The sequence below is a fragment of the Paramormyrops kingsleyae genome, chromosome 12, assembly GCF_048594095.1.
Source record: "Paramormyrops kingsleyae isolate MSU_618 chromosome 12, PKINGS_0.4, whole genome shotgun sequence".
Classification (NCBI taxonomy): Eukaryota; Metazoa; Chordata; class Actinopteri; order Osteoglossiformes; family Mormyridae; genus Paramormyrops; species Paramormyrops kingsleyae.
Window position 1 is genome coordinate 24,165,323 of NC_132808.1, and position 27,719 is coordinate 24,193,041.

General features: G+C 42.4%; 2 protein-coding genes across 4 annotated transcripts; one reads left to right on the forward strand and one right to left on the reverse strand.

The window, feature by feature from the left end:
• Positions 1 to 18,317: 18,317 nt before the first annotated feature.
• On the forward strand, positions 18,318 to 21,084 carry lamtor3 (late endosomal/lysosomal adaptor, MAPK and MTOR activator 3). 3 transcript variants are annotated; one of them, XM_023822188.2, is made up of 7 exons: positions 18,318 to 18,435; positions 19,060 to 19,139; positions 19,234 to 19,268; positions 19,505 to 19,563; positions 19,657 to 19,790; positions 20,505 to 20,568; positions 20,704 to 21,084. In XM_023822188.2, the coding sequence occupies exons 2-7, from the start codon at positions 19,131 to 19,133 to the stop codon at positions 20,775 to 20,777; spliced, it is 375 nt and encodes a 124-aa protein (XP_023677956.1). In that variant the 5' UTR covers positions 18,318 to 18,435; positions 19,060 to 19,130; the 3' UTR covers positions 20,778 to 21,084. The 3 variants fall into 3 exon arrangements, with proteins under 3 accessions (XP_023677956.1, XP_072553852.1, XP_023677955.1); XM_072697751.1 differs by lacking the exon at positions 18,318 to 18,435 and adding an exon at positions 18,527 to 18,683 and having other exon boundaries at positions 19,479 to 19,563; XM_023822187.2 differs by lacking the exon at positions 18,318 to 18,435 and adding an exon at positions 18,527 to 18,683.
• LOC111849375 (dual adapter for phosphotyrosine and 3-phosphotyrosine and 3-phosphoinositide-like) lies at positions 21,083 to 26,281 on the reverse strand. The gene is made up of 9 exons (XM_023822186.2): positions 25,959 to 26,281; positions 24,925 to 25,047; positions 24,677 to 24,810; positions 23,784 to 23,914; positions 23,656 to 23,703; positions 23,493 to 23,555; positions 23,148 to 23,233; positions 22,153 to 22,240; positions 21,083 to 21,721 (listed from the first exon to the last, which is right to left on the reverse strand). Exons 1-9 carry the CDS (start codon positions 26,027 to 26,029, stop codon positions 21,698 to 21,700), a joined length of 768 nt encoding a protein of 255 aa, XP_023677954.2. The 5' UTR covers positions 26,030 to 26,281; the 3' UTR covers positions 21,083 to 21,697.
• Between the last annotated feature and the right edge of the window lie 1,438 nt (positions 26,282 to 27,719).

Below are 27,719 nucleotides of genomic sequence, written 5' to 3' on the forward strand. Positions count from 1 at the left end.
GGGTGGCATTCAGGGAACAGGGTGGGAGAACCTCGAGGGATGGGCTCGGGTTTCAGGCGGCAGACCGCCTCGTTTTGTCGCGTTAGATTATCTCGGAGGGGGCCGAGCCGGGGGAGGGAGGCGGCGGCCCCGGGGAAGCCCTGGGAGCCGCGCGTCGCTGGCGTGCCGCTGGAGCCGCGATGGAGACGCGCTGCCCTGACCATGAAGTTAAAGTTACCCGCGACCTGTCCCCGGAGGGCAATTACCGTGAAACTCAGCGTGTTCCTGGAAGAAGCCAAACCTCCGTGTGCCAACCAGCGCCGAGTATTTCTGGAAGAATACAGTCATACTGTATTCTTACCTACATAATTTATAGTTCTGTAAAATCTATTTGAATTCGGAAGAATATCGCGATATTTGAAACTTTGCTGGGAATCGCGAAGGTTAGTTTTAGTACAATAATAATAATAATAACTTGATTAATAAAAAAGTTATTTTCTATTTAAACTGATTCCAGCCATGCTGTTAGTCTAATGCAAACTGGAAGTTTGTTCCATAAGCAGGGAGCTGAGGTAGTGTCATAACAGATGTTTTTTCTGGTTTTTGGTCAGTTTAACATTAGCTTGTATTTTTCAGAGCGATTGTAATTTAATATTTTTTTATGACATTAAGGCGAGATTGATAAGAATTCCACACTAGACAAGGGCACTTTTGCAAGCTCCTTCTTGAAGTCTAGTGTCCTTGACCAATCACACGCTGAATCACAATGCCGGCCGCACTCAAGAGGCCTCCAAAGCTGCAAGAGTGACCTCTAGTGTCAACTGCCGTTCACTGCTGCAAATAATTAAAAAAAACACTACCGCTTAGAGAGCCATTGAACCTGAGAATCTGCATGTTAATGTTATGCAAAGCACATTTTATTAGAGTAAACAGATTTTATATGGCGTCTTAAAACCACATATATACATACTATTTATATACGAATGCTATTGGTGTAAAATTATTCAATTATATTTAATTATGAGTGTAGAGACTTTATTGTAGATTTAGAAGTTAATCGTCAGAGTGTTATTGTTTTTGTATGGTATTATCAGTAAAGAGGGGCACATGCACCAATGTTTAACTTTGATGCCCTACACAATACGCAGTTTGCCATGTAGAAGCATCTCTTCTCAGGATCTGCATGGCGGCGAGTTATAAGCTTCGACAACATGAGGTGTTAAGTTAGTACAGCGCAATTAAAGGGGATTTAGGTTCGGATTTATACGAAGCCCCAGCCTCCGTGGGTCACAGGGCCCTGGCTGGAAGCCTAAATCGAGTGCTGGGGGGGGGGGTCCCTGTGAGTTAAACAGAACCGCGGCTCCCCGTGGAGGTCAGGCCTTCACCCGTCCTTGAAGCTGCTCCTTTTGGGGTCTAATCTCCCCCCATACAGGTACAGGATTTTGGCAGGCCTTCCGCTGCAGATTTTTCAGCTTTCCTGATCTTCGGTTATTCCGGCACCCGTCCTGAATGCACATCAGCGACGCCGTGCATCTGTATCCTGGGCGTGCAAAAGCATGGATCTGTATACTAAAATGTATTGTATATGCCAGTACTAAAACTTATTGTACATCTATATACTTTGACATGTACTGGCTGGTAGGAAACTTCTGTCTATTTATAACTTTAGTTAATGATTCTCATCTATTTGCACTGCCTGACCAAAAAAATATTAACACTATTTCATTAGACCGCCTTTAACTTTGATTATGGTGCACATCCATCAATGCATTGTTTCCATGTGCTTAAGCAATATCTCAACATTTTTTGCATCTTAGATTTGCACTCGTTCCTCGCTGAGATCTTGTATTGATGATAGGTGAGTTGAACCATTCTGTGAAGTCTTCTTCAGCACATCCCAAAGACATGGAGTGGGGCTGCGGTCAAGACTCTGTAGTAGCCAAATCATGTGTGAGAATGATTCCTCATGCTCTCTTTCACAATCCGAACCCGATGAGTCTTGGCATCATTATCCTGGAAGATGCCTGTGTTATTAAGGCAGAAGAAAACCATTGATGTGATAACCTGCCATTCAGTAGATTCAGCACTCAGCTGACTTCACTTTATTGCTGCCTAATGTTGCTGAGCTTTAATAATGATCCACTAATTGGCTTTTAAGTATTTGCTGATTTAAATTCAAACGATTTTTTTTTTTTTTGGCCAGACAGTGTGTAATGTGCTTCTCACTCTCGTTGTGCTACTGAATAAAGAAGTTGTCCCCCAACAGGGATCAGGATAATTCTTAATCTTAACCTTCCATGCTGACGGGCCGTCCAGAGCTCTACGGACGAGCAGCGCCATGTGACCCCCCCCACACCCCCATTTTACTGTTCATGGAAAAACCCCCACCCCCGTTTATTGATCACTCCTGCTGCGCCCGGGTCCGTCTGAGGTAAAGCCAAAAAGCAGATGCAGAACAAAGTTCTTTCGGGCCACTGATGTGGGATCAGGTGCGATGTGGACGTTGCCTTGTAATTATCAGCCGTTGCACAATGAAAGGGACGTATGTTGAAACAGAAGCAGAGTACACATAATCCAAAAAGGAGACTGAGATATTAAAGGCCCTTTGTTTCATCTGTGTAATAAGGGATTGTTGCAAATGCATATGCTTCTTTAGTATTGCTATTACCTGCCTTTAATTGTACCGACATCTATCAAACGAATGCCGGTTTCCAAGGGTGAGTTTGCGTGGTTGTTTTTTGCAGTATTTTCACACACGTCTGTTCAGACGTACGGTCGGGAGTTGCATCACGGTCTGGATCACCCCATGCTTCAAACATCGCTTGGTCCGTACTGGTTAAGTGGGAGTATCTGGAGATCCCACGGTTCGAGCACAATGCACCGATTGTCTCACTTCCAGGACTGAAAGGTGCTTGAAGGGTCCTTCAGTAAGCGGCCCTCGGGATTCTGGCCGGATTACCAGTCGTCCCACCAGAGGTGATGCTTTCTCGGGAGCAAATGACACGTTGCGTATCGACGGAATTATTTCTGTGGTTCAGCTTCTTTCCGTGTGAGTTATCTTCCCGTCTCCAGAGGCTCTTCCTCTGTTTTCCTTTCCCACTCACAAAGAATTTCCATTTCCATGACCTGTGCTCCTCTGTGTGCCGCACAAATGACACAAATATGCAGGAAGCATCTCTAGAATTTGATAAGAGTCCATCTATCCATATCCCAACCATTTCACCAGCAGAGGATCATGGGGAGTAGGTAGACACTTTCTGGAATGTCAATAAAATCACAGGGCCGACACACACATACACATGAGGTGCATGTACACATGCTACTGGCTACTCAGGGATGACCCTTCACCAAACAGCATGTCCTTGGACCTCAGGAGGAACCCCGAGTATCCAGACCACCCCGACACGACCCTGGAGAGCATGGAAACTCCATGGAAACAGTGGGGGCAGAATTCAAACACCACTGGAAGTGTGAGGCCACAACACCACCCACTGAACCAGTGTGCTGCCCCTCCTTGGATATAGTGATCAGGGAATATTAACTGCAATATTTTATATGAGGATATTATTCTTATAATCAGGGGGCGCCTGAGATTTTGGACCCGATGAAAGCATATCATTTTGGGCCCCCAACCCAGATCCAATTATGCTCCAAATTCATTAGGACCCGAGTCACTCAGGGGCCCTTGTAATTGTCCTAACACCCCCCCCCCTTCAGTGCCCCGCCTGAAATACAGGACTTTCAGAATGCAGCGTGATAAAATGTTTGCTGTGTTCGGACGTTTCTATTCCACGGAAATATGTTTCCTGAAGACCCTCGGGTCTACATCCTGGCGCTGCCGCGCGCACCGCGCCTCCATCGCGTTCCCTGGAATGTCCCATCCGGCACGCCAGATCGGCTCCCGGGCCGGAGTCGCTGATTTACGCCCACGTGCCGGGGAGTCACCCGCCATGCGGAAGCCAAGGGGGCCCGGTTCTGTCTGCGCCTCCGCTCTCTCGTCGGTTACCGTGGCCTACTAGCTCGGCTCCAAGACATGTCAGGAGCGACCCGAATGCACCCCCGTCCGGGAACGCATCACGGCTGCGCCCAAAGATCCAATAATACGAGCCGTGGATCCCAGCCCAGCGCAGAAATTGTGTGGGTGCATTTGATTCCACCCCAGAATCATAATTAATAGCAGCTCTGAATGAAATTCAGAGCATAACCATTTACTACATTCACATTTTTTAAAATCTTGCACAAATTGGATAATTAAAACAAACGATCCTGCACAGAGGTTCAAATAATATTTGAGGGGTGGATTCTGCTGCGAGATTGGAAGAAAAATGCCCGAGGCTGATTAGAAACAGATCTAGGAGGAGTTGCTCCATTCTTCCTCGAAATCAACAGGGCTACACTAATATTTTCATCCATCTATTTCAGACAAGCGCTGGTCCAGGGGGGCTAAGGTCACGTGATGGGGGGGCAAAGTGCCCAGGGGAGTACCTAGAAATTCTGGACCTCCTGACAAAATGTCATCTTGCCCATATTTTATGTATGATTTTATATATTCAAGGGTCCCTGTAAAGATCTGGGCCCCCTGAATCTACCAGGGTATCCATGCCCCTACTGTGGCCCCTGTAAAGTGCCGGGCCCCCTGAATCTGTCAGGGTATCCATGCCCCTACTGTGGTCCCTGTAAAGTGCAGGGCCCCCTGAATCTGCCAGGGTATCCATGCCCCTACTGTGGCCCCTGTAAAGTGCTGGGCCCCCTGAATCTGCCAGGGTATCCATGCCCCTACTGTGGCCCCTGTAAAGTGCTGGGCCCCCTGAATCTGCCAGGGTATCCATGCCCCTACTGTGGCCCCTGTAAAGTGCTGGGCCCCCTGAATCTGCCAGGGTATCCATGTCCCTCCGTTGGCCCTATAAGAGAAACTCCAGATGGTTTGCCTGAGTTGGTGGCCAGAGGTAACAAAGGTAGTCGGTCCTAAACCCTTTTTCTTATGACCCACATGAAGGATCTGGTACAGAAACAGATACGCTACATCTTACCCTAGAAGAGCAAAGACCACCAGCTATCTTCTCTTTTAAGTGACACTAACTAGTTTGCTTTTGTGTGTAGCATGCAGTAATGCAATAATATGCAATAATAGTCCCATTTATGCTAAGATCATAATTGATTTACTAAAACTATGCAAAAAGCAGACTGGTGTAAAATATTGGTGCCAGTGGAACCTCAACGACAATGGTAACCTGAATTGCCTTCTGTACAGGAAGTGCGGTGCCACACAGTAAAGGTCACCATTTTTAGTTTAATCTAGCAGTTCAGTTATCATCCTGACGTTTGCTGGTCTGTGTAAATAACTAGCTAAGGTTCACTTCTCTCTCGGAAAACAGGAGGCACCAGCACCCCCTTGTGGGCACTGCTACAGCACGATGTCATTTTAAAACAAAGTGCAACAATAATTTTGAAATAAATAATAAAAAATAAATAAATAAAATAAAATATCAATATAATACTAATGGGGATTAACACTTTGGGGGAAAAACAAGTACCGCTGTTCTTGGGTGTCCCGCATTTTGCGGCAAAACGTAGGCCGTAGTCTAAACACCTACAATTGTGATAAAATTGTAATAAAGGCACCATCCACTTTTATGTGGGATGAGCAAATCATGTTGTTCATAGGACTTTGAAAATGTGTCTCACTAGGCCAGTCAATGAGGACACACTGGAAAAAGGAGGCTCGTTCTTGGCTCGTCGTCTGTTCTCAGTACTATTCAGATTCAAATTTGACTGCCTGATTGCCACAGTAAACATAAAACTAATTAAAACGATTCAACCTATTAAAATATATTGATCTCATCTAGCTCCCCCAACCCCCAGTTTTTTCTTTCGGTTATCCCAGCATTCACTAACAAAGATCCTCCAAGGTGTCGGTTTTAAGCCGCGCATCAAGCGAGGAGGGGGATGCAGAGCGACGGAAGAGCGTGTTGCACATTGGGATCGTCAGCCCAGCCTCGATAATCCACCTAAAACCAAGTTTATCCAGCAGCGCACGAGGACAAACTTCCTGCACTTAAGTCCCGTGTTTAAACAAACGGGAAGCGGGGCGTGCAGACGCGCGATTCCGCCGGGGACGCGATTTGCACCAGCGTCACTAACTTAAACTCCCCCATTAGTTTCGGAGCGACTCGTAGTCGGTTGCTCTTCTTTCTCTGCGCCGTTCGCGGCGAAGGCGTCCCTCTTCTTGCCACATCTACTGCAGGAAAACATCTGCCCGTACCTGGCTCTGACTTCTCATCCACGTGCCCCTCAGTACTCATTAAAGGATTTTCGCGGGTGAGCTTATAATTATACCCTTTCGTCATTATTGCTTTTGTTTTTCAGAGTTCGTAGGATGGAACAATGCTTCCCATTCTTGAGACTGAACAGGAGTCATTCCCTGTTTTTTTTTCTTTTCTTTTTTTTTACTTTGCAATAAATCCCACTTAGTGGTTCTGGTTCTGATCCAACTGTTAATCAGTCATTAAAGGGTTTTCTCCCTTTGTCATGAGACCTTGCTGTTGAAGTTCATTCTGTGCGGTACTGGCCGAGCATGAATCACACACATAACCTGGGCTGTGTGTGTGTCACAGTCGGTGTTTTCCATCACAGAATATGCCAGAATTGGACAAGCCACCTTCCAAAATCAGGCCTGTAATCCTGAAGTGAAGTGATTAATTTTCATTGTTGACACACAGTGCACAACAAAAAAATACCTCCTCTGTATTTAACCCATATGTGACATTGTAACATAGCAGGGGGCAGCTAATTCAGCACCCGGGGAACAGTGCTTGGGGGTGGTGGGGTTCCTCAGGGTACCTCAGCGGCACTTTGCTGGTCGGCGATTGGAAGCGGCAACTTTTCTATCGTAAGTGTGTGTCCCTAAGCATTAGGCCAGCACTGCCCCCTCGAATTCAAATCTAAATCCAAATCCTGATCCTCTGTCTCCACTAGAAGAGTATTCTTCACTCTTTAGGTCAGCAAATAATCAGGAGAGGTCTCGAGATGGTTTTCTGAATACACTGAAAAAATATTTCCTGACAAAAAAAATTGCACTGCACTAGAGGACAGGCGGGTGGCCTCACTGCTGGGCCCTCATACTCCCCCATCACAGTGTTCCCGGGTACAGTGTGGACTTCACAAGCTGCTTGAGACCTTTGGTTCGGATCTCATCTGTTCCGTAAAAACACTACAAGTTATGGCTGGTGACAGCAGTTCTGCTCCACAGATCCGTTATGGCTTGCGGGTCTGGTTCTGCGGTCTCTCTTGGACCGACGGGTTTTGTAGAGGCTGGTGAGGTCTGTACGCTCCAGGATTCACCCCAGAAATCTGCATTGGCTTGGATACGCAGCCAGTCTGTTCCCCTAATGAGGGGGAAGCTTCTAGACAGACACACATAACTTCAGCAAACTGATGGGAGTTTGCAAATCTCCATGCCTAATGACGATTGACACAAACCGCAGCGTAGCCATGCACACAGAGGAACCGCATGACGATTTAGGTATAATTACAAGTCATGCGCTTGTACGGCGTGACAGTTCTGTAATTAATACATCATCAAATGCAGATTTGACCTTGCTGGCACAAAATAAACACTAACTTCTGAATGGCAGAGCATGAATCACTGACAAATATCCTATGTGATTATCTCCAGTCTTTATTTTGTGTAAACATCTCACATGCATTAATATTTACATACATTTAAAAAAATTACTAATAATTATCTTTAATAATGGATTTTTAATTCCTCCTATGTAATTTGAATAGTTCATTTTAAAACAAAAATTGATATACATTTAAATGTTTTACAATTTAAATATTAAATATTTTGGATTTGGAAATTGTATACATTTTTTTTTTTTCTGTTATATCTAAAACATTTAGCTGAAAACTATAAAAGTCCATAAAAGTCACAATGCATTTTTGTTGACTTATAATAATGTGAATTCAAGTTATTTATTATTATTATTATATTTTGATGTGTGATACATCTAGCATGTTTCAGTGTAATTTAAAGAAAAAAAATCAGCTTCTATATTATGTTAAAAATTCTCTTTTGTTAAAATGTGTGGCGAATCCTGCCAGTGAACGGCACACACTGACTGAGTTCCCATCATCCTAATCCAAATTAAATTGATTTTTTTATGCCATTTAGTAGAGAATCATCCGAAATCAAACCGTTCCCAGACTTTAGTTTTATTTTCAGTGCTGTCCCCGTCCAAGAAGAAGCACTCCGTATTCACGGCTGTAATCAGACCTCGTCATCACAACTAATATCAGGACGCAAAAGCGTTACCACAAACACATCGGAGGTGTGCTATTGTCAGCTCTAAAACAATATCTATCCTGATTTCAGTTCAGGTCCAATTTTAATTTGAAAACCCCTTTAATCAGATTAAAAGTTTGAGCGCTTTTAAGGTTTAAATTGATCTTAAGAAAAATATCTTGCACTCGTCTGGCTAGAGAGTAGCTCTCCACCCCCTTGTGCTAGGAACGACTGAATAGAAATCAAATTGGTATGCATCAGGGATGGAGGTTAAAAAAAACCGCCCTAAGAATATCACAGGACGGCAGCAGAATGATCTCCTCACAAGGGGGATCTAATGCAATTATGAGTGTTTGCTTACACCATGTGTCCCTGCCTCAGCCGTGCCACTGGCTGCATCGGCAGGGGAGAGCCGGGGCCCCGCAGCCGCCGGAGCGCTGTTTGTTTTGCGGGGACTCGGCGCGCTCGCAGACGCCCTAATTAAAGCAAAGCGCGCAGAGCCGCGCTAAAATAGATGTGTTTAGAGACCGAATTGGAAATGAAAAGACCAAGGAAATAAAGGGGATGGGGGGGTAGGGGTACCCAAAAATATACATTATTTATACTTTCAAAGGGGTTCCAGGGAGGTTATTTAAAGGATTATAGATGAACGGGTTATTACGAAGCATCTGAAAAATTGATCTTTCCAGGACACTAAGTTGCGAATAGAACAGCCTCCAAAGTGAAGGCTTCATTTCAATTATCTATAAAAATCAATTAATCAAATACGTTTAATATAGCCATAATAACTGGGCAAAAATCCTTCAGTGCTTCGCAGGAGGAGATTTAAAAAAAGTCTTAACTTTTAAAGTATCGCTCTTTTTTTTCCCCCTTCACGGATCGTTTGACTTGTTACTTTCCTGGGCTGTGTGTAAGTCTGTGTTAGGTAAACCTGCCTAAGCGTTTTTCATTCCTTGAGATTTTCAGATACTATGTGGTCATGCATGGAAAAGACGGAGATCCTGTATTTATTATAAATTGTCGAGTCTCTTAATGTAAAACTAGGCTGCTGGGATATATAGCTACTCAGTCTGAAACACCGTTTGATTTTCCATTTATATTTTTAATTTAAAGCTGCGATTTTGTAATCTCTTCATGTTACCCTCTTTAGCGTCGCTTTTCCATTGAGGCTTTTGCCAGACATTCAAGCTTTGCGCCTCTTTTTAAAACCATTAAAAGCGAGTGTGGGACCTTTCGCAGTCAGTGAAAGAAAATTCCTGAAAAATCCCATTTCAGGTGAGGCAGATTTCAGGGGCTTTTAAGGCCTAAGCTTGCAGGGTAGCCTATGGCCAAACACACCTGAGGGACATTGATAATTTGGGCTGTGCCGTTTTCCTGTTAGGCGTTTGTCTGGTTGTGTACAATTGAATCAGTGGGTGGCAGACGGCGAGGAATTTCACTCTGGGAAGCAGTAATCCCCTTTTTGCGTATTGGATTTTTTTTTTTTTGCTTCAAAACACCAGTATTGCCACAGCGATCTGACTCCTCGGGAAATGGGCGTGATCACGTTTTCCGAAAGAAAAACAAAAGATTTTGAAATCGTGAAACTGGCTTTTTTAATTAAAAAAATCTGTATAGTCTTGCCATCTTTTGTCTTTTTAAACCTTGGGGTTGTTTAGTTTTTTTCAACGCTCAGAAAACCATGGTTGCTTCTACACATTAGGCCTATTTAGAGGAAAAGTCATTTTACAAGCAACGTCATGAAGAATAGCACTAGACAGTTCCCCATCAGGCTGTTAGATCACTGGATCATTTCTTTTGTTCTTTAATTGTCATTTCACTGTAATTTCACTTATGCCATTTGATATTATGTTCACATTTGTTTCCACAGATTTTGATACCTCTGTTCAATGATAGCCTTTATGTGAAAAGATTTCCTTCTGCTAAACACCACAGGTACAATCATTAACGTTTATTAAGTGTGTCTGTTTTTCATGATACGACACTAGACGCAAGATTAATATAAAGCTGCAGCTGCTGTTATTACATTACTCAATAATAAAACCTGACACAAGAGTGAAATGCTTTAAAAAATGTTTTTGGTACGGCAGATTTTCTCTTATCTCACTTGTGAATCTCATTGGGCTGCAGTTCAACCTGCTTACTTCTGTCGTCTTCCATTTTGGCAAGACGTGGAGGATCTGGGTGCCAACTGTGCATGGCGTGCGCGCACACACAAACACACACACACACACACAAACACACACAAGCACCAGGCGTTAAGTCCATGAGACCTTATCAGACATGCAGACGTCCACGGTGTTCAGTCTGATCATCCAATGTGCTTCCGAGCACATAGACTTCGTCTAATTTCCGTCAAGATACGGCACAACGGAATCACAGCCCAATAAATCAGGATGACAAAAGGGGATTCAGTGCCAAGGTGTTTTTCAGCATTTACTATAGTAAATCACTACAAGCTTGTCATATTTACTATTTAAAACCTATTTTAAACGTGTTGGGGACACTTACTAACCAATTCATTATATTTTTTTTTGTTTAAACTCAGAATGCTTAGAATGATGGATCTTTCCATCATTCTAAAGAACAAAACGAGAAACAAGCATTATGTATATTTGAGGTTAAAAAAATGAAAACAAATCCTGCACCAAGCCCCTTTTCTCCCAGCTCACACTCTCGGGCCTCTTTTGACTCTATAACAGCTGTCTTTCTGTGTCCTTAAGGAAACATTCACATCTTGCTGTACTGATTTAGGTAATCTTGTTACATATATGTGCTCTGAAATCAAACCAAAATCCAAACACCTTAAACCTCAAATACAACTTACAGCTCAACCACACGTTGAATGTGCTTTTGCCATTTTTGTTTTGTTGGCACTAAAATAATCCGATTCAAAGTATTTCAAATCTTATAAACTTAATATAAACTTAATATTTGGTCAGGTAGTACCTACTTTTCATGCAGGTTAAAGGGTACACTGTGTGGAGATATGTTTGGTGCGAGGGAATTCTTTCCGAGGATTGAGTATTGATGTTTAAAATGTCATTTCATTTTTGAAACGGCGCATACCACAACTATGCAGTCCAAAAGATCAAATAAATTATGCGAATCAACATTAAGCAGCGGATTAAGAAGAGAAAAAATGCCTTCTTTGGAGGTTGACAAAAGGCAGTCACCCACCGTGGTTTACCGGTCTGTCGGGGGGCAGACAGGCGTGCACTCTTCTGAATGCTTTCCAAGAGAAGCACAAATAATTCACTTCCGCCATATGCGTTTTTGTTTTCAAATTTCTTATAATTAAGAATAGATGCGCATCTCCCCGCACCCTCAATTCTATGCAGAAAAGAACAGTCTAATCCACCCTAAAACAGCCCCTTTGGCAACACGGACTATGCGCATTCCTAAATTAGCCGCAGGTGACTCACCGATGGCCACACAAGTCCTTTTCAGAGGTGAAAGGGGAGTCAGAATGGGGGGGTGCATGAAAATGGCAGTCATACAATTACCACCTTACCCTCGCTGACAGACACGATTGTAGTTTAGCAAGCGACGCGCACTGTAACTAGCAATGTGATCCTTCCTGGCAAGTTAATAACCAGGTGTGGGCTGGCTGGGTCGTACCTGGGAACCACCTAGTTTACCCCAGCGGTCAACAGTAATCAGGAGAAGTGGATCATCTCTCCACACACCAGCTGTCCCGGTCTATGCATTGTCAGGACGACCATCAACGCAGAGGCCGCACGTATTAATGCATCACGCCTCGACTCCAAAAAAAAAATAAAAACAATTACGGCATGCGATCGTCATAATTTGCTTATGAAACCCCAAATCCTCGCTGTATTTTGAGATAACAACATGTCGATAGAATGAAAACAACGAAACAATGTGGATTTCCCCATCCGACCTGCCGAACAGGACGCTGAAATAGCTTTCGCCACGGACTGGCGCTTCCCACGGACGCTGCCTGCAGTCTGCAGCCCTGCTGTGGATTTTGCTTATTAACCACAATGACTCTTCATTGCTTAATACGGTTGTTATTCCGTATCTGGCAACCCGTAACCTGCACACTGCCGTCATTATCTATACATTAAGCTGTATTGCTAACAGAGGTTGTACACCAATGTTATAGCTGTCATTCAGCAATGAGTCCTTTCCGATTATTAAATACAACTTAACATACACATCATCGCTAATGTTCAGTATATCCAATTTACTTTATTTGGTTGTACAGTAACATGTATGGTCCTGAAAGGCCAAAATGAAATGGACTGAGTTTCTTTGTAACAGAACCAGCTTGTAAAAATTAAGTCTGTATTAAGACAGTGTGTTGTTATTACAGTTAATGTGATTATTGAATGAGCAAAGCCAAGTCGGCTACTTTTTATGCTTCTCTGTTCACGCCAATTATGTTGGGGATTATGCTTTTAACTATAACAAATAGATTAGATTTAATGATGCATTAGCTGTTTTTACAGGATTGGGGAAGATAAGTGCAGGTCAAAACAATGTTGATGTCAACTCACAAGCACAGCAGTTCAATGAACTGGCTTAATGAACATCTGGTGATTCTTGACTGTATATTTTTAGGCCTGTACCTCAGGGCAGGACAGTTTGTGTCTATCTTACAGGACATTCCAAGCTGTGTAGTAACAATAAGAAATGATAGATATGTTTTGTCAATCACTTATGAGATCTACATCACACAACACCTACTGCTACGGCTGGTTTTGACTTTCTAACGGCATCTTGATAGATTAATTTAAACCAAGCACCGTGTCTTTGGTCTCTTAATCAGCTGGAGGCTGTTGATAAATGCCAAGAGCAGCCATAACATGGCCTGCAGTGCAGTGTCTCCAAATGGCATGCAGGGACCTTATTTTAATGGCAAACCGGGATTCTCTCATCAAGCCATCCCTGGACATCTAAACAAACATATGAGGATTTCATTAGAAATTCACAATAAAAGGTATCTTGGCTGCATCCGACTTTGATCTTGGTAGCATTTAACCAAGGAGTGGGAGCTGGATTTAAAATTAAAAGCGTCCATCCATCCATACATCGGCTTATCTGGTACAGGGGAATTGTGGGAAAACTGTGAAGAGAAAAACAAATCATAATGAATAACGTCAGATAACCACCAGTCCAGTTTAGGATAAGGTGATGTAGAGGAAAACAGGCACTGGCTGCACCATCAATGGGGCATCAGACCCCTGCACAACACTAATGCATGCATGTAATTAGCATGTAAAGTTCAATTTAACCCCTAGAGGACACCCCCATTAACTGGAGGAGAAAATGCCAGTGCAGGAAACACTGTGCTGGACCTATTTACAAACGAAGAGACACAAATCGGGTGAAGTATAGAACCAGCCTGTGTTCAGTGCAGACTGAGAGTTGGACCGGTGATGACATGTAAATACAGTCCCACCCTTTCGTGGTATTCGGAGGCGCAAACCATACTGCAGTCAGTTCCAGTATAAACAACGTCTGATTGACTATTTACCTTTCATCACAAGCCTATTCATAATATGAAACAATACTTCAATGGAATGTAGCAACAAATTGTCCGTGACTCATCCACAAGGTGGGGAAATCCATCATGAAGCGACGTCAGGCGGGTCTCTCTGAACGCTCCTGGGTCGGTTGCCCGTGAAACGTTTTTGTGCGCCGGAGTTGGCCACAGTTGGCCCCCCCTCCCCCCCCCCCCGCGGTCTGCGGCGCTGTCCCGCGCGGGCCGGGAATGCTTTAGCTGTCACGCAACCTGTCACCCCACGCTCGGGGCTCCTCATGTCTCATGGGGCAAGTTCGTAAAAACTAAAAATGATATCATAAATATATATGACCTACAGTTAGAGAGGATGCAGGTCTTCCATGTAGTTCATTTGGTCTTTAGAAATTTAAAACCATTGTAGTCAATGGTTGGGCATGATTTTCTGCCAAAACAATAAAATAATTCTATAAAAATATTCACGGCTTTATTGGGTCACATTACTTAGTTATTTAATACATGGTGGTGTGTTTAGGTCGTTCGATGACTCTCAGCGTAAAGTTCACAGCATTTGAAGCAGGTTCAATAGTGCCACCCAGTGGGCAATGTTATAATTGCCGAAGATGCTAGTAATTAAAGGATAAATCTCTTGATCCCGATCTAAATATTATGGAAGGCGAGGCAGCTTCCTGACATTTTTTCTCCCAGGGTAAGTTTGCTCAGCAGCATTTACCTATGTTGGCATTTCTGTAGTTAGTCAATTTACTTTATGAGCCTGGGGTGTTTTTCAATATAACACAAACAATGAAAACAGTCCCCGCAAGATAGATTTTTCTACATATTTGATTTAAGTGGGAAAAAGTTAACGGTGAATCTTTTTTTTTTTCTTTTTTTTTACTGGGAAAATGAAATCATTCATGATTCAATTTAATATTTCCTCACACCACCTAACCCAATTAAATATTTGCTCACTGCACACAAATGCTGTATATATGTTATAAAAAATCAAAAGTGCAGTGGAGCAGAGGGAAAGCCTTTTAAAAAGGAAAATGTAAGAAAGGCATTAAGTACAACAACTGTGGCTTCACCCTAAATGATTCTAAGGGTATCTGTTAGAAGATGAGGGGCTTTAAAGACCCCCCACATGCATACACACCTTGCAGTGTGACACCATCAGAGGCTGAGAGGTCTTTCAAGGATCTTGGTGTGGCTGTCATCTCTAATGGATAGGAGTAAGACCCAAGTTGGCGTCTGTCCCCAGGCAAACCTCAGGCCTTTTGGCTCTTTCTGCCACTTACAGATGTGCATGCCAAGTCACACAAACACCTGTCACGGCATGTCTCTTCTCTTTAAAGTCTCGTTAAATCCAACCCCCCCCCCCCCCACACACACACACACACACTCTCTTTCTTCAAAATTCTTTCTCTCTCAATCTCCCTTCCCATTTCCTATCTCTCCTTCCTTTACGGGAGAAATAGAGACTTCAGAAAATCCCTGATTGATGACCCGGCGAGGGAGAGACGCGTAGAGTTAGCAAAGGGAGGCGATGGTTCATTTTCCATTTTAGAATAAAGACGGAAAAGCGAGCAAACTGCCAAGGCCCTTCATTTGATCTGAATGGAACTTCAATAAAGCAAATTCCTAGACAGCTATTTCAGTTCATCACCAGGAAACATTCCCAAACCAACCTTTTGTCTTATGGCCCTGACAGCTTGTGACTGTTATTTTAGCCCTCTGGAGCGCTCTATATTAAATCAATATATAATATTACCAAGGTCAAAACTGACCCCACTGCATGCACCATATATTTTCCCAGCCGTTTGACAGCCATTTGTCTCACGGTGACAAAACACCAACTCTTTACTTTCCTACGTTACTATTGCAGGCCTGTTATCTTCTATAACACAACTTTATACTCTGCCATTCAGGTACCATGGCAACCATAGAGGTCTATACAAATGAGCTCGGGGAACAATTAAGCCACTGTTAAGCTGCGATATTTCTGTAATACTGCTAGTGATGATAAGGTGCGTAGGTTAGTGTGTGCAGTTTCCATCCCTGAAGATCTTCATTCTCATGCTTTAATGTATGACCTGATACGCTACGAAAATTGATTCATGAAGGAGGCCTTGCTCACAGTCAACGGGATTTTTATTACTTGGACAGATTACAATGTATATTTGCCTGCCTTTTGCCCGATTCAGTCCCAGGTGCTTGCGGAAATCCATGCTGCACGGATAAATTGAAAATGAAGGGAAAAAAAGATTCATCAAAGAAAGGGACACATTCATTGTCAGGGTTTTGTCACAGTGAAGGCATAGGATAAATTCTCCAAACGCAGCACACCAATATGGCCCAAAAGGTGCTTGTGAAAGTTTTAGGTGACATTTGGTAGTACAAGCCTGCCACCTACTGGTGTGAAAGGGAATACTCATTGGCACGATCCATCAAATGACTTTGCCCCGCAGTTCAACTGAACCTCCTCTTTTTCTCATTTACTTCTCCTAAACTAATTTATCGATAGAACAAATAATAATATCCTAATCAATTTAAATGGGATCCGAAGGGTTCAGAAGGAAACTGAAAGCAGCTATGAAAACACAAAGGAATTCAACAGCTCGGGTAATTATTATATTTGGTTGGCTGTGAGTTCAGCCAAAGGTTCATTCAAAATATCAGATCATAAATGGATTAAAAAAACGATTCTGGCAAAGAAGGCAAAGAAGTTTGCTGATTGCATGAAATGTATCGCAACAAAGATGAGGTCAAAGTGAGAGATGAAATTGAGGCATGAAGTGCAACTCGTATCGATTCGACGAATGTCTGACAACTCCCTTCTCTTTGTTTAAACGTATCTCCCAGTAAGATCACGAAGAGTCTAGTATTCCAAAGACATCAGCCTACCAAACACTTACATACTGTGCGCTCAGTGTTGTCTTTGGTACCTGGACCCTGTAACCACTAAGGAAATCCCACAGATAACCCATATGTAAGCTCTCTCTCTCTCTCTACACACACACAAGGAGAAATGGAGTTTTTGGGGCTATTAAAGTACATTTTCTGTGTTATGATTTGCCTATTTAATTACACATACGTCATGCTATAATAATGTCACGTAACTGCATTTTTTAAACTATTCATTATTCCGACAAATATGAACAATGAGCTTGCTGCATTCAACACGCCTGGCATTTCCCATTACCATAACAAATGACGAATGTCAAACAGGCAAACATGCGGTGAGTGTGATGTGAGTATCGGTAAAGTGTGTACTCAACTAACCAGTCAAACCCGAGAGTCATTTGTTACTAGTTTCACAGGCTCTCATTCATTTTTCAAAGTTGCCGCAGGTTCAACATAAAATCGATTACTGGGCTTTTCATTTTGTACATTTGGTAGAAACTTCATATTTTTTCTACTTTCCAATCAATGCACATAAGTTTATAACAACTAAGAGCTACTATCTGAATGCCTTTATATGAGTGTCTATATTACCATAATTAAAGCAATATTCATTTTTAATATTAAATAATAAATGCACTAAAATTTCCTTCACACATGGCAGAATAGCTAATGGCTTGTGGAATTAAATGCATTAACGCATGGACTGAAAGCATGAAGTACGTTAACTTATAAGGAATCTGCAGCACAGATTGTTCTCATATCTGAATGGCCGCTCTTGAAAACATAATACAGAAAAAAAAGACATTTGTTTGATAAATATCCCATTTCCCAGCTCTAGCGTGACCTCGCCCGGCCAGGCTGCACAGCTGTTGCTCTCGTAATGTCAAGCGCTGCTTGCCGCATCAGACATAGCGAGTATCTCAGAGATATATTACAGCCCGGCAGAGACCCGAGCATGACTGTTTGAAACGTGAGACGTAGCGCTGACATCGGAATGGAGTGAATATAGTTTCCCTTTGTGATTTTTTTGAGCAACAAACCATAACGCCAAGCACTATTTCAGGGGCAGCTAATATCCTCTAGGGTCAGCAAGCACTTTTGATGGTGGACGTTTTTGTTTTTCAAAGTCATTTTTTAAACTATTTTTAAGTCACTCTTCCTACTATCTAACTCTTGTATTCTGTTTTCAATTTGACTACTGGTAGCTTTCTGTTGGTGAAAAAATATCACACAGAACTATTTAAGAGTTCTATTTTCTGAGGTCAAACGCATTTTATTGGGTTAGGTACACCTGCCGACTTCAATCCTCCAGTTTGCTTGATTTACTTTTTTAAATGATCGTTTTAATGATTTCAGAGGTAAATACCAGTTGCGGTAAATTGGATTTTAATGCGCGCTCTATCTTTTCTGGGGTACTTTAAGATGCACTTTAGAGGATTTTGCTCTTAAATGGATTTTTAAAAGACGGTAGTAATTTTGAGCAGCAAGACACCACTTTCTTCCGCCTAATATTATATTATTGTGTTTCCTATATTTTTTTATGTCGCAGAGTAAAACTCAAAAGAATTACGCATTTTAGAACTTTTTAAACGAAATTATTGGGAACCTCTCCCGATTCCCCAAAGAAGAACCAGTTTATCGCCAGTTCGTTCGTCACTTCCGTGCCGTAAAGCAGGATACTGCTACGGAGAGTCAACTGTCGTTAAACAGGAGAAATGAACAGAGAAAAAAAAATGACAGCTGATTTCCACTGCGGGAAAATCGAACTGCATTTAATGTAAGTTCAGAAAGATAACAGAAAATCCGTTCAGAAGACCGATTCTGCGCCCGTCACGCTAAAAACACTTTCCTCGGTGTCCCCGCTTGCCGCGACACTTCTTTACGTCAGTTGGGCACACTTTCCGCCCGCAGGTTGCTGCACCAAAATACCTCCCCACTGTACACAACCCAATAAAGGCGTTTTACAATAAGGATTTATGACATGCGGTGCTGTTGACGAGGGGAGGGCGCTGGTCTCCGTTAGAGGTACTGATTTCTGCTGGATTTATGTTTTATATAATGCGAGTTAAAGTTGCCGTGTATCTGCCGAATAAGTACTCGCTCTCAGCCAGATGGGAATCTCACGGTTAGCTCAGTAGCTAGTCATGGCTAATATTCACAATCAACACCATTAATTAACAAGTGACCATTTGGTGAACTCCGACGGTGAACCTTTCGAAAATAAAAGTACATTTTATGTTTGTTTGGTAATAAAACCAAACAATAACTCGCTTGTAAATAAAATTTGTATGACGCCGCATTCCTGTATGTTCATACTTAGGGGAAGAATGCCAGAGTGGCAGATATTGCATTATAACCAAATGGAGTGACATTTTATTAAGTATTTGCTTTTATTCCTTAGGTTTTTCGATTGGTAGCCCCATGTAGCTGCTGGCCTGTTCTCGACTGTTTGGCACGTCTTTAACAATCAATATGGCTGATGTGAGTGTGCATATATATATATATTTTACCAACCCAGAGATCAAGGCCAATACCGTGTTAAATGCGGATGCTTATGTTTTTTTTTTCGTTTCAGGAGCTGAAGCGATATCTCTATAAACAGCTGCCAAGGTTGGTTTCACTTGATAGTGAAGTGAGACAGTAAAGTATAAGATTTTTTGAGTTAAAATTTAGATTGATGTAGTATTGTATGCAATATTTGTCGTGAATTATTAGTTGGTGCAGGTGTGATAGTACATTTCTGTGTTATGGCAGACATAAATCCTCATGACACAAAGTCCTCATTTTTCAAATGATCTGTCAGCCCTGACCCACTTGCAGTTTTCCACAATGTATTTTTTTTTTAGTGTTGAAGGCCTTCATGCAGTTGTTGTCACAGACAGGGATGGGGTTCCAGTTATCAAAGGTACAGTGCATGCATGCGTGCATCTATGCAACGTGTGAGTGGCACCAGTTCAGGATGACGTCTGAAGCGTTTGCCACTGTTTCCCCCTCTCAGTGGCCAATGACAATGCCCCAGAATATGCCCTCAGACCTGCCTTCCTGTCTACCTTCGCCCTGGCAACAGACCAGGGCAGCAAGCTGGGACTCTCCAAGAACAAGAGCATCATCTGTTACTACAACACATACCAGGTGCGTGCCGGAGCCTCGGTGCCAGTGGCCCTACATATGAGCCATCCAAAGGCTGGCAAGGTTGAGTGAAAGCTTTTGAAAAGATGCTTTTCGGATGAGGCTGCTGACTGAATGCTCATTTACTTCCTTCAAACGGCAATTTTCCACACTGTGTCTACAATTCATCAATGGATAGTTAAAGGTAGCATGAGCAATTTTAATCCGATACACTTTTTGTCAGATTCGGCAAATTTCTCCTCACAGTCTACAAGGTGTCCATTCTGTGTTTTTCTGTGCAGCCCTGGGTCTGTAAATGGGGGGAAAAAAACGAAAAAAAAATCAAGTGATTTGGACTGAGCTACACTGGACAATCCCACACCCCCGCTTCAGGCATCCCTTGGAAGCCATGCCACCTTCTCCCCATCCTGTGCACAAGCATGAACACCCCTGTTGCTGATTGGCTGGAACGGTGTCATGTGGTCTGGGCAGAGCCATTCCCCCCCCCCCCCCCCATTTACAGAGCAGGGGTGCATAAGAACAACAGGTTTTATTTCAGCGCACACACAAAATTGACAGTTAGCAGACTAAGGAGAAATTTGCTGAACTTGACAAAAAGTGGATCAGATTAAAGTCGCATACTCTACCTTTAGTACTTTTTCCCTCCATCCTCAGTAGCAGATGATGCCATTCTGACAGGTTCCTAGGTAACCCCTTGTGACGTGTTGTTGTTTTCAGGTTGTGCAGTTTAACCGGCTACCCCTGGTAATCAGCTTCATTGCCAGTAGTAATGCCAACACAGGTAAGGACTGCAAAGAAAAACTGTCTTCTGAATGGTTATGCTGGAGAAGCTCTGCAAAAACCCTGTTGTCATGAAGTCAGTCTATTCACCTTAAAGATGACACTGCTCCTCTGACTTTCTCCATAATATATGCAGGTCTTATCATCAGCCTGGAAAAGGAGCTTGCGCCGATGATTGAGGAGCTGCGCCAAGTCGTGGAAGTAGCTTAGGAAAAACTGTCTATCACTTTATGGAATCCTGGACTTTGGGAGTCATGGGGATGACTTGGGATTTCATCCTTAGTGCCTGAGTTTGCAATCAGCTGTATTCCTTGAGTAATATGCTTGGTTGAAGTGGGCTGGGACAGCACAGGGGTTATGGAAACGAGATGGAGATGTCGTAGATGTTTTTCAGGAATCTTGCACACTTTTTCTCTTATGGTGTTCCTTCCAAAAACTTTAAATCCAAATAATACATATTTATTACATGTACAGTGTATGTCTTGTCTTCAGTTGAAATAAATGACAGCACACCATTGGTCTTTTGCATCAAACGTTTTGTTAAATGGTTGCATGAGTTCCCACACTCTCCATTATTTATTGTTATGAATTATTTGCAATAATTAGTATTAATAATTAAGGGTTCTTGGGTTACACAGAGGGTTGCCCCTCCCCCTATGACTCCATGATTCAGCATTTGGAAGACAGATTGGCATTGGTTTTAGCAGTGCATAGAATAGTACTAAAATATTCTCCAAATACTGGTTTTAGTGGACAAGTGCTGGAGCACTAAGCACTCATAGGGTGTGCGTTTGAATGTGCTTAGTGACGTACTGTCATTCCAATCAGGCTGGGCCCTGCCTTGTGTCCTATCTAATTCCGTCAGACTGTAAATCTGTACACCTTTACAGAAAAAAAACTCAAGAAACAGCTTTGAATTTACATTTTTTACATGAAAACTTCGAGGCACTGTTTCAGAGCTCTCAAAGTGTTGCTAGGCGATAATAATCCTGGAGACTGCGGTCCCGGCCTTTTGACGAAGCGCGACACTCACTCCCCGGCTCGGACAGCGTGTAGGACCTGTCGTCCTCAGCGTCTCTCGTTCTCGGCCTAAATTCAGCCACTGCTCCCTGACCCGACTTCTCCTTTTCTCATGGGCTTTTTTGGATGTGCGACTGGAAAACAAGAGCAAGCTGTATCTGTTCCAAGTTCATGACCGACTTCAAGTTTTGGCACCACTGACAGTGATCTACCAGCTGATATTAAGCTAAAATAAGTACAGTGCATAGAACAGGTGTACTGATGCGAGTTAACGAAGGTGTTTCTGCACAACTCCCAATGATAAAAAAAATAAGACCAGATCTGTTTCAGGAGTTATATTCATTTAAAAAGGAACTTGCACAAACAGAGGTTAATGAAAACATGTGCTTAATATAACCTTCAATTCAGTGGCTCAGTAAAATAAGATCATTCTCTGGAAATAAAGTGGATATCTCAGATCTTTCGGTCTGGAATCTTTCAGCCTTCGAAGTTCTCACGTTATTTTTAACATTTTACACAATGGCTTTATGAGTGACTGGTTTTAAATCTGTGATTTGTCACTTACTAGTTTCCAGCTTAATATGGTGATCCATTCCTCTGCCTCTATGCCAGTGAAAGCACACATGTAAAAGGTCCTTTCAGGAAACACCATGCTGTAGGACAAGCAGGGAGATGTTGCTGACCGTAACAGGGTGTGAACAAAGAGCCTATCTTGGTCAAAACATACCGTGAAGGTCAGAACTGTTTGTTGTCAAGTTTGTCAAAAGAATCAGTTGAGATTTTTTTAGCTTTATGTCAGCGTGTTACCTGTACAATAATAAAGGTAATGACAGGCTTGTGTTTTAAAGTGGACAGCTGAACATACAGTGAGATAACTTCCCGCACTGACAGTGATTTGGTAGGAGCTTTCCCATGTTCAGATTTCTTCTTGACCGGTAATGGTACCATTCTTGTGATTTTACTAAGAGTGAAACAAGGTAACAGGAAGGTTTGTTACCTCACAGCCGGTCAGTCCTACCCTAACTTCCCAGTTTCCAGCAGTACTCTTTGGTAACATGTTTCAGAACAAAAAAAACTCCATTTGCAGGAAGCGAAACACTTTTGGTATGTGTCATGTACATTATTGGTAACATTGTTATTGTGTCAGTACGATCAAACCCAAAAGCAAAATGTCCTATCAGAGGATTAGATGTAAAGATATTTCTTACATTTTCAGTCCCATCATAGCAAGGAGAAATAACATAATTGGCGCTGGGAGTTCAGGGTATTTCAGTGGGTAACACTTTTGCCCCCCCCCCCATTCTCGAGGTTTGGGGTTCAATTCCTGCCCATATGTGTGGAGTTTGTGTGTTCTCCAAAACCGTATGTTTTAGGTGGATTAGTGACTCTTAATTCTGTGTACACATATTATGGACTGGCATCCTGTCAGGGTGTCATCTGCCCTGTGCGTCCTGGGAAAAGCTCCAGGTTCACCGTGACCTTGTATTGGATGAGCAGGTACAGAAGATGGATGAATTGGGAGTGCGGTTTTATGGTGATGTAATCAGAGGAGACACTCACCAGAAGCAGTTTATTCTCTTTCTGGAGAAATCAGCCTGGACTGCAGAACACGCTCTCAAATCGAGGGTTCGAATTGGCTCGACAGACTGTGGTGGGACAACATCAGACATGAAGCTGTGGTTCGCTCTTATCGCGCAGCCGCCTTATGACTTTGCGTTATCACCCTCTCGGATCGAATTCTGCTTCATAGCGAGCGGTAAATTACCGAGGAGGCTTTTACAGATGGTGCGATAAGAAGCCTATTCTCATTCCAACTAGGCCAGATAACACGGTCGATTACATCAAACCCACCCTAAAATATTTCATTCTAATAAGCTGAGCCGCACAGTATAAAAGCTGACTCACCAATTTGTTTTTAAAATACTTCAGTTCGTTCCTATTTAAAGTGAACCACCTTGTTTTCCAGCTCTGAAAATTGAAACACATAACAATGAGAAGATTGTGTCACGACCCTATGCTCATCAAATCCGCAATTAGCTTTTCTGTTGCGTCGTTAAATGTTTCTCACCTTAAATATTGCACCTTGTTTGACTAGAAAACCTTCCTTTGTTCCCAGCTGTAGGGTGGATAAGTACATCAGGATTATCTGCATTGGCTATTCATCCTGTGTCCATTATTTTGCTACCTTTGACTCACCGAAGGTGCACTGGCCACCAGGTCCTTCGCCGTCATTCCAGTGTGCATGGCCGTGTGCACCAGCACGGGCTCGTAAACGCAGGGCTCCTCCACCTCCCGTGGGTACGGAAACTCCATGATGATGAGGCACCCTGCGTCCAAGGGGGAGGGGTGAGGGGAGGCAAGCATCCTGTAACTGGTGTGCGGGATGTAGCATAGTGCAGACTTCACGAGTGTGATACATGAGGAAAGATAATAATACGCTGTAATTAACTGTTTATCATTTTCACAAGACTGATATAACGTGAGTCTGTCGCTAGGCAACAAGGCCTATGTGTGTGTGTATATATATATATATATATACAGCTGTGGAAAACAGTAAGAAACCAGTCTTTATTTTTTAAAAATCTGCATTTTTAAATTCTGGTTTAATCATGGCCCTGCTGGCAGACGGCTGTGCTGACCAGCATGTTGCTTATAACCTCAAAATTTCTATGACAACAGTACAGAAGAGTAAGGATTACAGAAGAATCAGGAGACATTGGGGACGACCAGAAACCAGGCAGGTAAATCGCAGAAGTTACTTTTTAATGCCAGAGATGTAGGTTTTGAAGTGACCTTCAAAAGGAATGGGAAGCATTAAGTGCAGGTGTGACGTGCACTGCTAGGACAGTTTCTATCAGGCTCCTAGAAGCAGGACTGAAGTCCCATAAAGCAAGGAAGAAGCCCTTCATTAATGAGAAACAGTGGAGAACCAGGCTGCAGTTTGCAAAAGCACATTATTCACAGACACAATAGACTGAGAAATGACTAAACCCAAAAAATTCTGCTGTAGTCTCTTAGCTTTTGCTGTGGCTGTATCTGCTGCTGTATTTATTTATTTTTGAGAAGTAAGACATTTATAAAAATCTAACCTGTTTCACTTCCTACAAGGGGCTGGTTGGCAAAATGATGGATGAATTCCCGGAGCGATGAGAACTCCTGAAATCCAAATGTGTAGCACTTGTCCTTCCGGGTCACTTGAAAGTGTTTGACCGAGTCGTCGGCCCTTAGCACCGAATAATGGAAAACGTGAATGTTAAACATTCTCAGCTTTCGCTCATTTTCCCTGTGCGCGTCACTAATTGTGCAGAGACAAGAAGTGAAGGAGGTAGAGATGCACCTTACTGATAGGGCGAGGCAACCGGGACCTTCGTAACAGTCGCGGAGCAGATAGCTTCCTTTTTGGCCGTTGGACATGAGCAGGGCTTCCGCTTTGTGGCGAGACAGATCACCGTGGTACCAACTAGGGGTGGGAGGCGTCAAAAAACAGACAATCAAAAAGAGAATCGAAGGAGACTCATCTTACATATTAATTGACAGTTGTTTTTATTTACAGTACTTTGAGATTGTGGTAATGAGCGTAAGGGCGGCATGGTGGTGTAGTGGTTAGCACTGATACCTCACACCTCTGGGACCTGGATTGAAGTCTCTGTCAGGGTTCTACGTATGTGGAGTTTGCATGTTCCTTGCCTTACACCCATAGGCCACGGACCCCCCCCCCCCACTCGTGACCATGAATAGGACAAGTAGTTACAGTAAATGGATGGTAATGAAAAGTGCTATTGAAAATGTATTCCTCCATTTCTCAACTCCTTCTCCTGGTCAGGGTTGCCATGTCCTTTCTGTTTGACAACTTCCATAATATGGTTTCAGTCCCCCCACGAACAGAACTCAGAACACAAAGGCCCCTACTTAGAAATGAAGTGAAATTACATAGTAAGAACAAGCACAGAACAAGTAGGAATCTTACGTAAATCACAACTCTGGTACAGGTGGAAAAGATTGTACATTAACACATTAAAATACATGAAATCATGTGAATGAGAATTCTCTCTCTCTCTCTGCATATATATATATATATATATATATATATATATATATATATATATATATATATATATATATATATATATATCCTAGATTATATATATATAATCCTGTATATAGACATACTTACCACGTAACTTCCAATGAAAATTATTGCATTAATTTTATGAAGCTTGTTCATTAGCCTATTATTATTTTAGAAAAAGGTATGATATTATGGTTCTTTACTGTACACATCACGTATAGATTTCGGATGTTGGTCTTCACTTTACCGTTTTTTATTTTATTTTCCTGTTATCTATCTATCTATCTCTATTTTTTCCTTACCTCAGCGTCTCCAGTTCATCCCCCTCGGGCTCGGTGCTTTGTTCAGAGCGGCTGTCGCTCATCGCTGACATCGGGCCGATCCTCTCCTCCCGTCTGCTTACGTTGCGACAGGTATGAATCCCACGCTTTCAGCGTATAATTTAGCATGTAACTTCATTAAAGTGCTAATTACACAGCGGCGGGACTAAATGAGCAATAACGCACTGATACTGAATATCTAACAACTGAGACCGAGAGGGAAGTTCTTAATAGTCCCGCCTACAGCAGAGTCGCGCGGCATGGTCAGCATCCTCATAGCGCGTATTGCTTTTAACGTGAACTGAATATTTTGGAATGAGTTCACCCAGGGGAAAAGAAAAACTCTTCAAGAGAGTCACATTAGTGATCAGTTTATTCGGGAGCATCTTTAAAGTACGATCGACCACATTAGGTACTGCAATGTTGTAAACCTGATAGATAGAGACATAATGTACTCACAGGAGCTGCATAAAACAGACTTTTAAAGTTCACAGAGCTGCACTGACTATATCATAGGATAATTTCATCTATCCTAAGACAATCTGACTGCGTACTTGGACAGAAGATACGTATAAATATGAAACGAATTATAATTTGCCGCTGAATGGCTTCTGGCATCTGTATAAGCTTATTGTATGAATGTTATATTGTATTCGCCACACATTTAGAATAACATATTAAACAAGTGTTTTTTCTTTTCGAGGGTTGTGGTGGATGGTACTCTTGAGAGGGACAGTCAGGTGATCAGGTTTGGTTTGCTGATTAAAATTAGATGTGTGCTGCTTGTCTCATTCCATGAGATCTTTTTCTTCGATTATGTTGGTGGGCATAATTCCACAGGCATGTGACTTTTCAGAAGTCTAAGCTGTTCCTGTTCCTAACGCATTCATTAGGGTTTTAATTGAAACTCCACAAAAATGCCATTTTCTTTTTGATATCATTCTCTCCCCCACCCACCCCCTTTTCTCCCAAATAAAAATATTTGCACACTGCTGTTATTTTCTTTCATTCCACCTCTCCAACTTTAAAGTGATTAATTAAAGTTAATCAAGGCTCTCATAAATTTTTAATGCCCTGGGATGGCATTGAATACTAGACAATAAATGTAGTAGTAGTAAATTTAAATGTAATTAGAGTGAATTAGCAAACCCATAGCAAGTATAGGTATTATAAGATCCAGAAAGAAAGTACAGGTGAGTTACAGAACACTGATTTCCCTCTTGTCAGTAAAATGGTTGTGTCAGCGACATTGGTGACACGACACACTATAAAGTAGGTTATGGAAAAATACGTCTCTGGAAGACTTCCAAAGACCTGCCGTTGTGTCCTGTTACTCCCCTGCAAAACTCAATTAGCCCTGGCAGCCGACTTACAGAGAATCCTAGAGGTAAAACAGAATCTGCAGGAAGGTGTCAGGGTGCAGCTGGTCTACACATTCGTGTCCAGCCAGATAGTCGGCTCCCAAATTGACGAGTTTCATTGATTAGTGACCTGTTTTCACACTCCTCTGATTAATCGCATGAGGCATGTCATTATGGTGCAACAAAAACAGCTAGTGACATTATAGTTAATTTAGGCTTTTCTAAATTTTGCACCAATATATCTCTTGACACTTAAGGACAGATTTTCCACAAGGTGAAAACGGGTTTAAAAATATGTCAGTTTAATCATCACAACTGAGTAGAGTTGTATGTTTTTTTTTTGTCATAGTCACAAGTTAAAGGTCTATCAACTTTAACAGAA

Coding starts and splice junctions, on each gene's coding strand:
- lamtor3 (XM_023822188.2), top strand. Junction 19,791..20,504: donor GTTACTACAACACATACCAG/GTGCGTGCCGGA, acceptor TGTTGTTTTCAG/GTTGTGCAGTTTAACCGGCT. Junction 20,569..20,703: donor CAGTAGTAATGCCAACACAG/GTAAGGACTGCA, acceptor TAATATATGCAG/GTCTTATCATCAGCCTGGAA.
- LOC111849375 (XM_023822186.2), bottom strand. CDS start 26,029: ATGTCAGCGATGAGCGACAGCCGCTCTGAACAAAGCACCGAGCCCGAG. Junction 25,048..25,958: donor GATGAACTGGAGACGCTGAG/GTAAGGAAAAAA, acceptor TCCCACCCCTAG/TTGGTACCACGGTGATCTGT. Junction 23,915..24,676: donor CCTTGTAGGAAGTGAAACAG/GTTAGATTTTTA, acceptor CCTTGGACGCAG/GGTGCCTCATCATCATGGAG.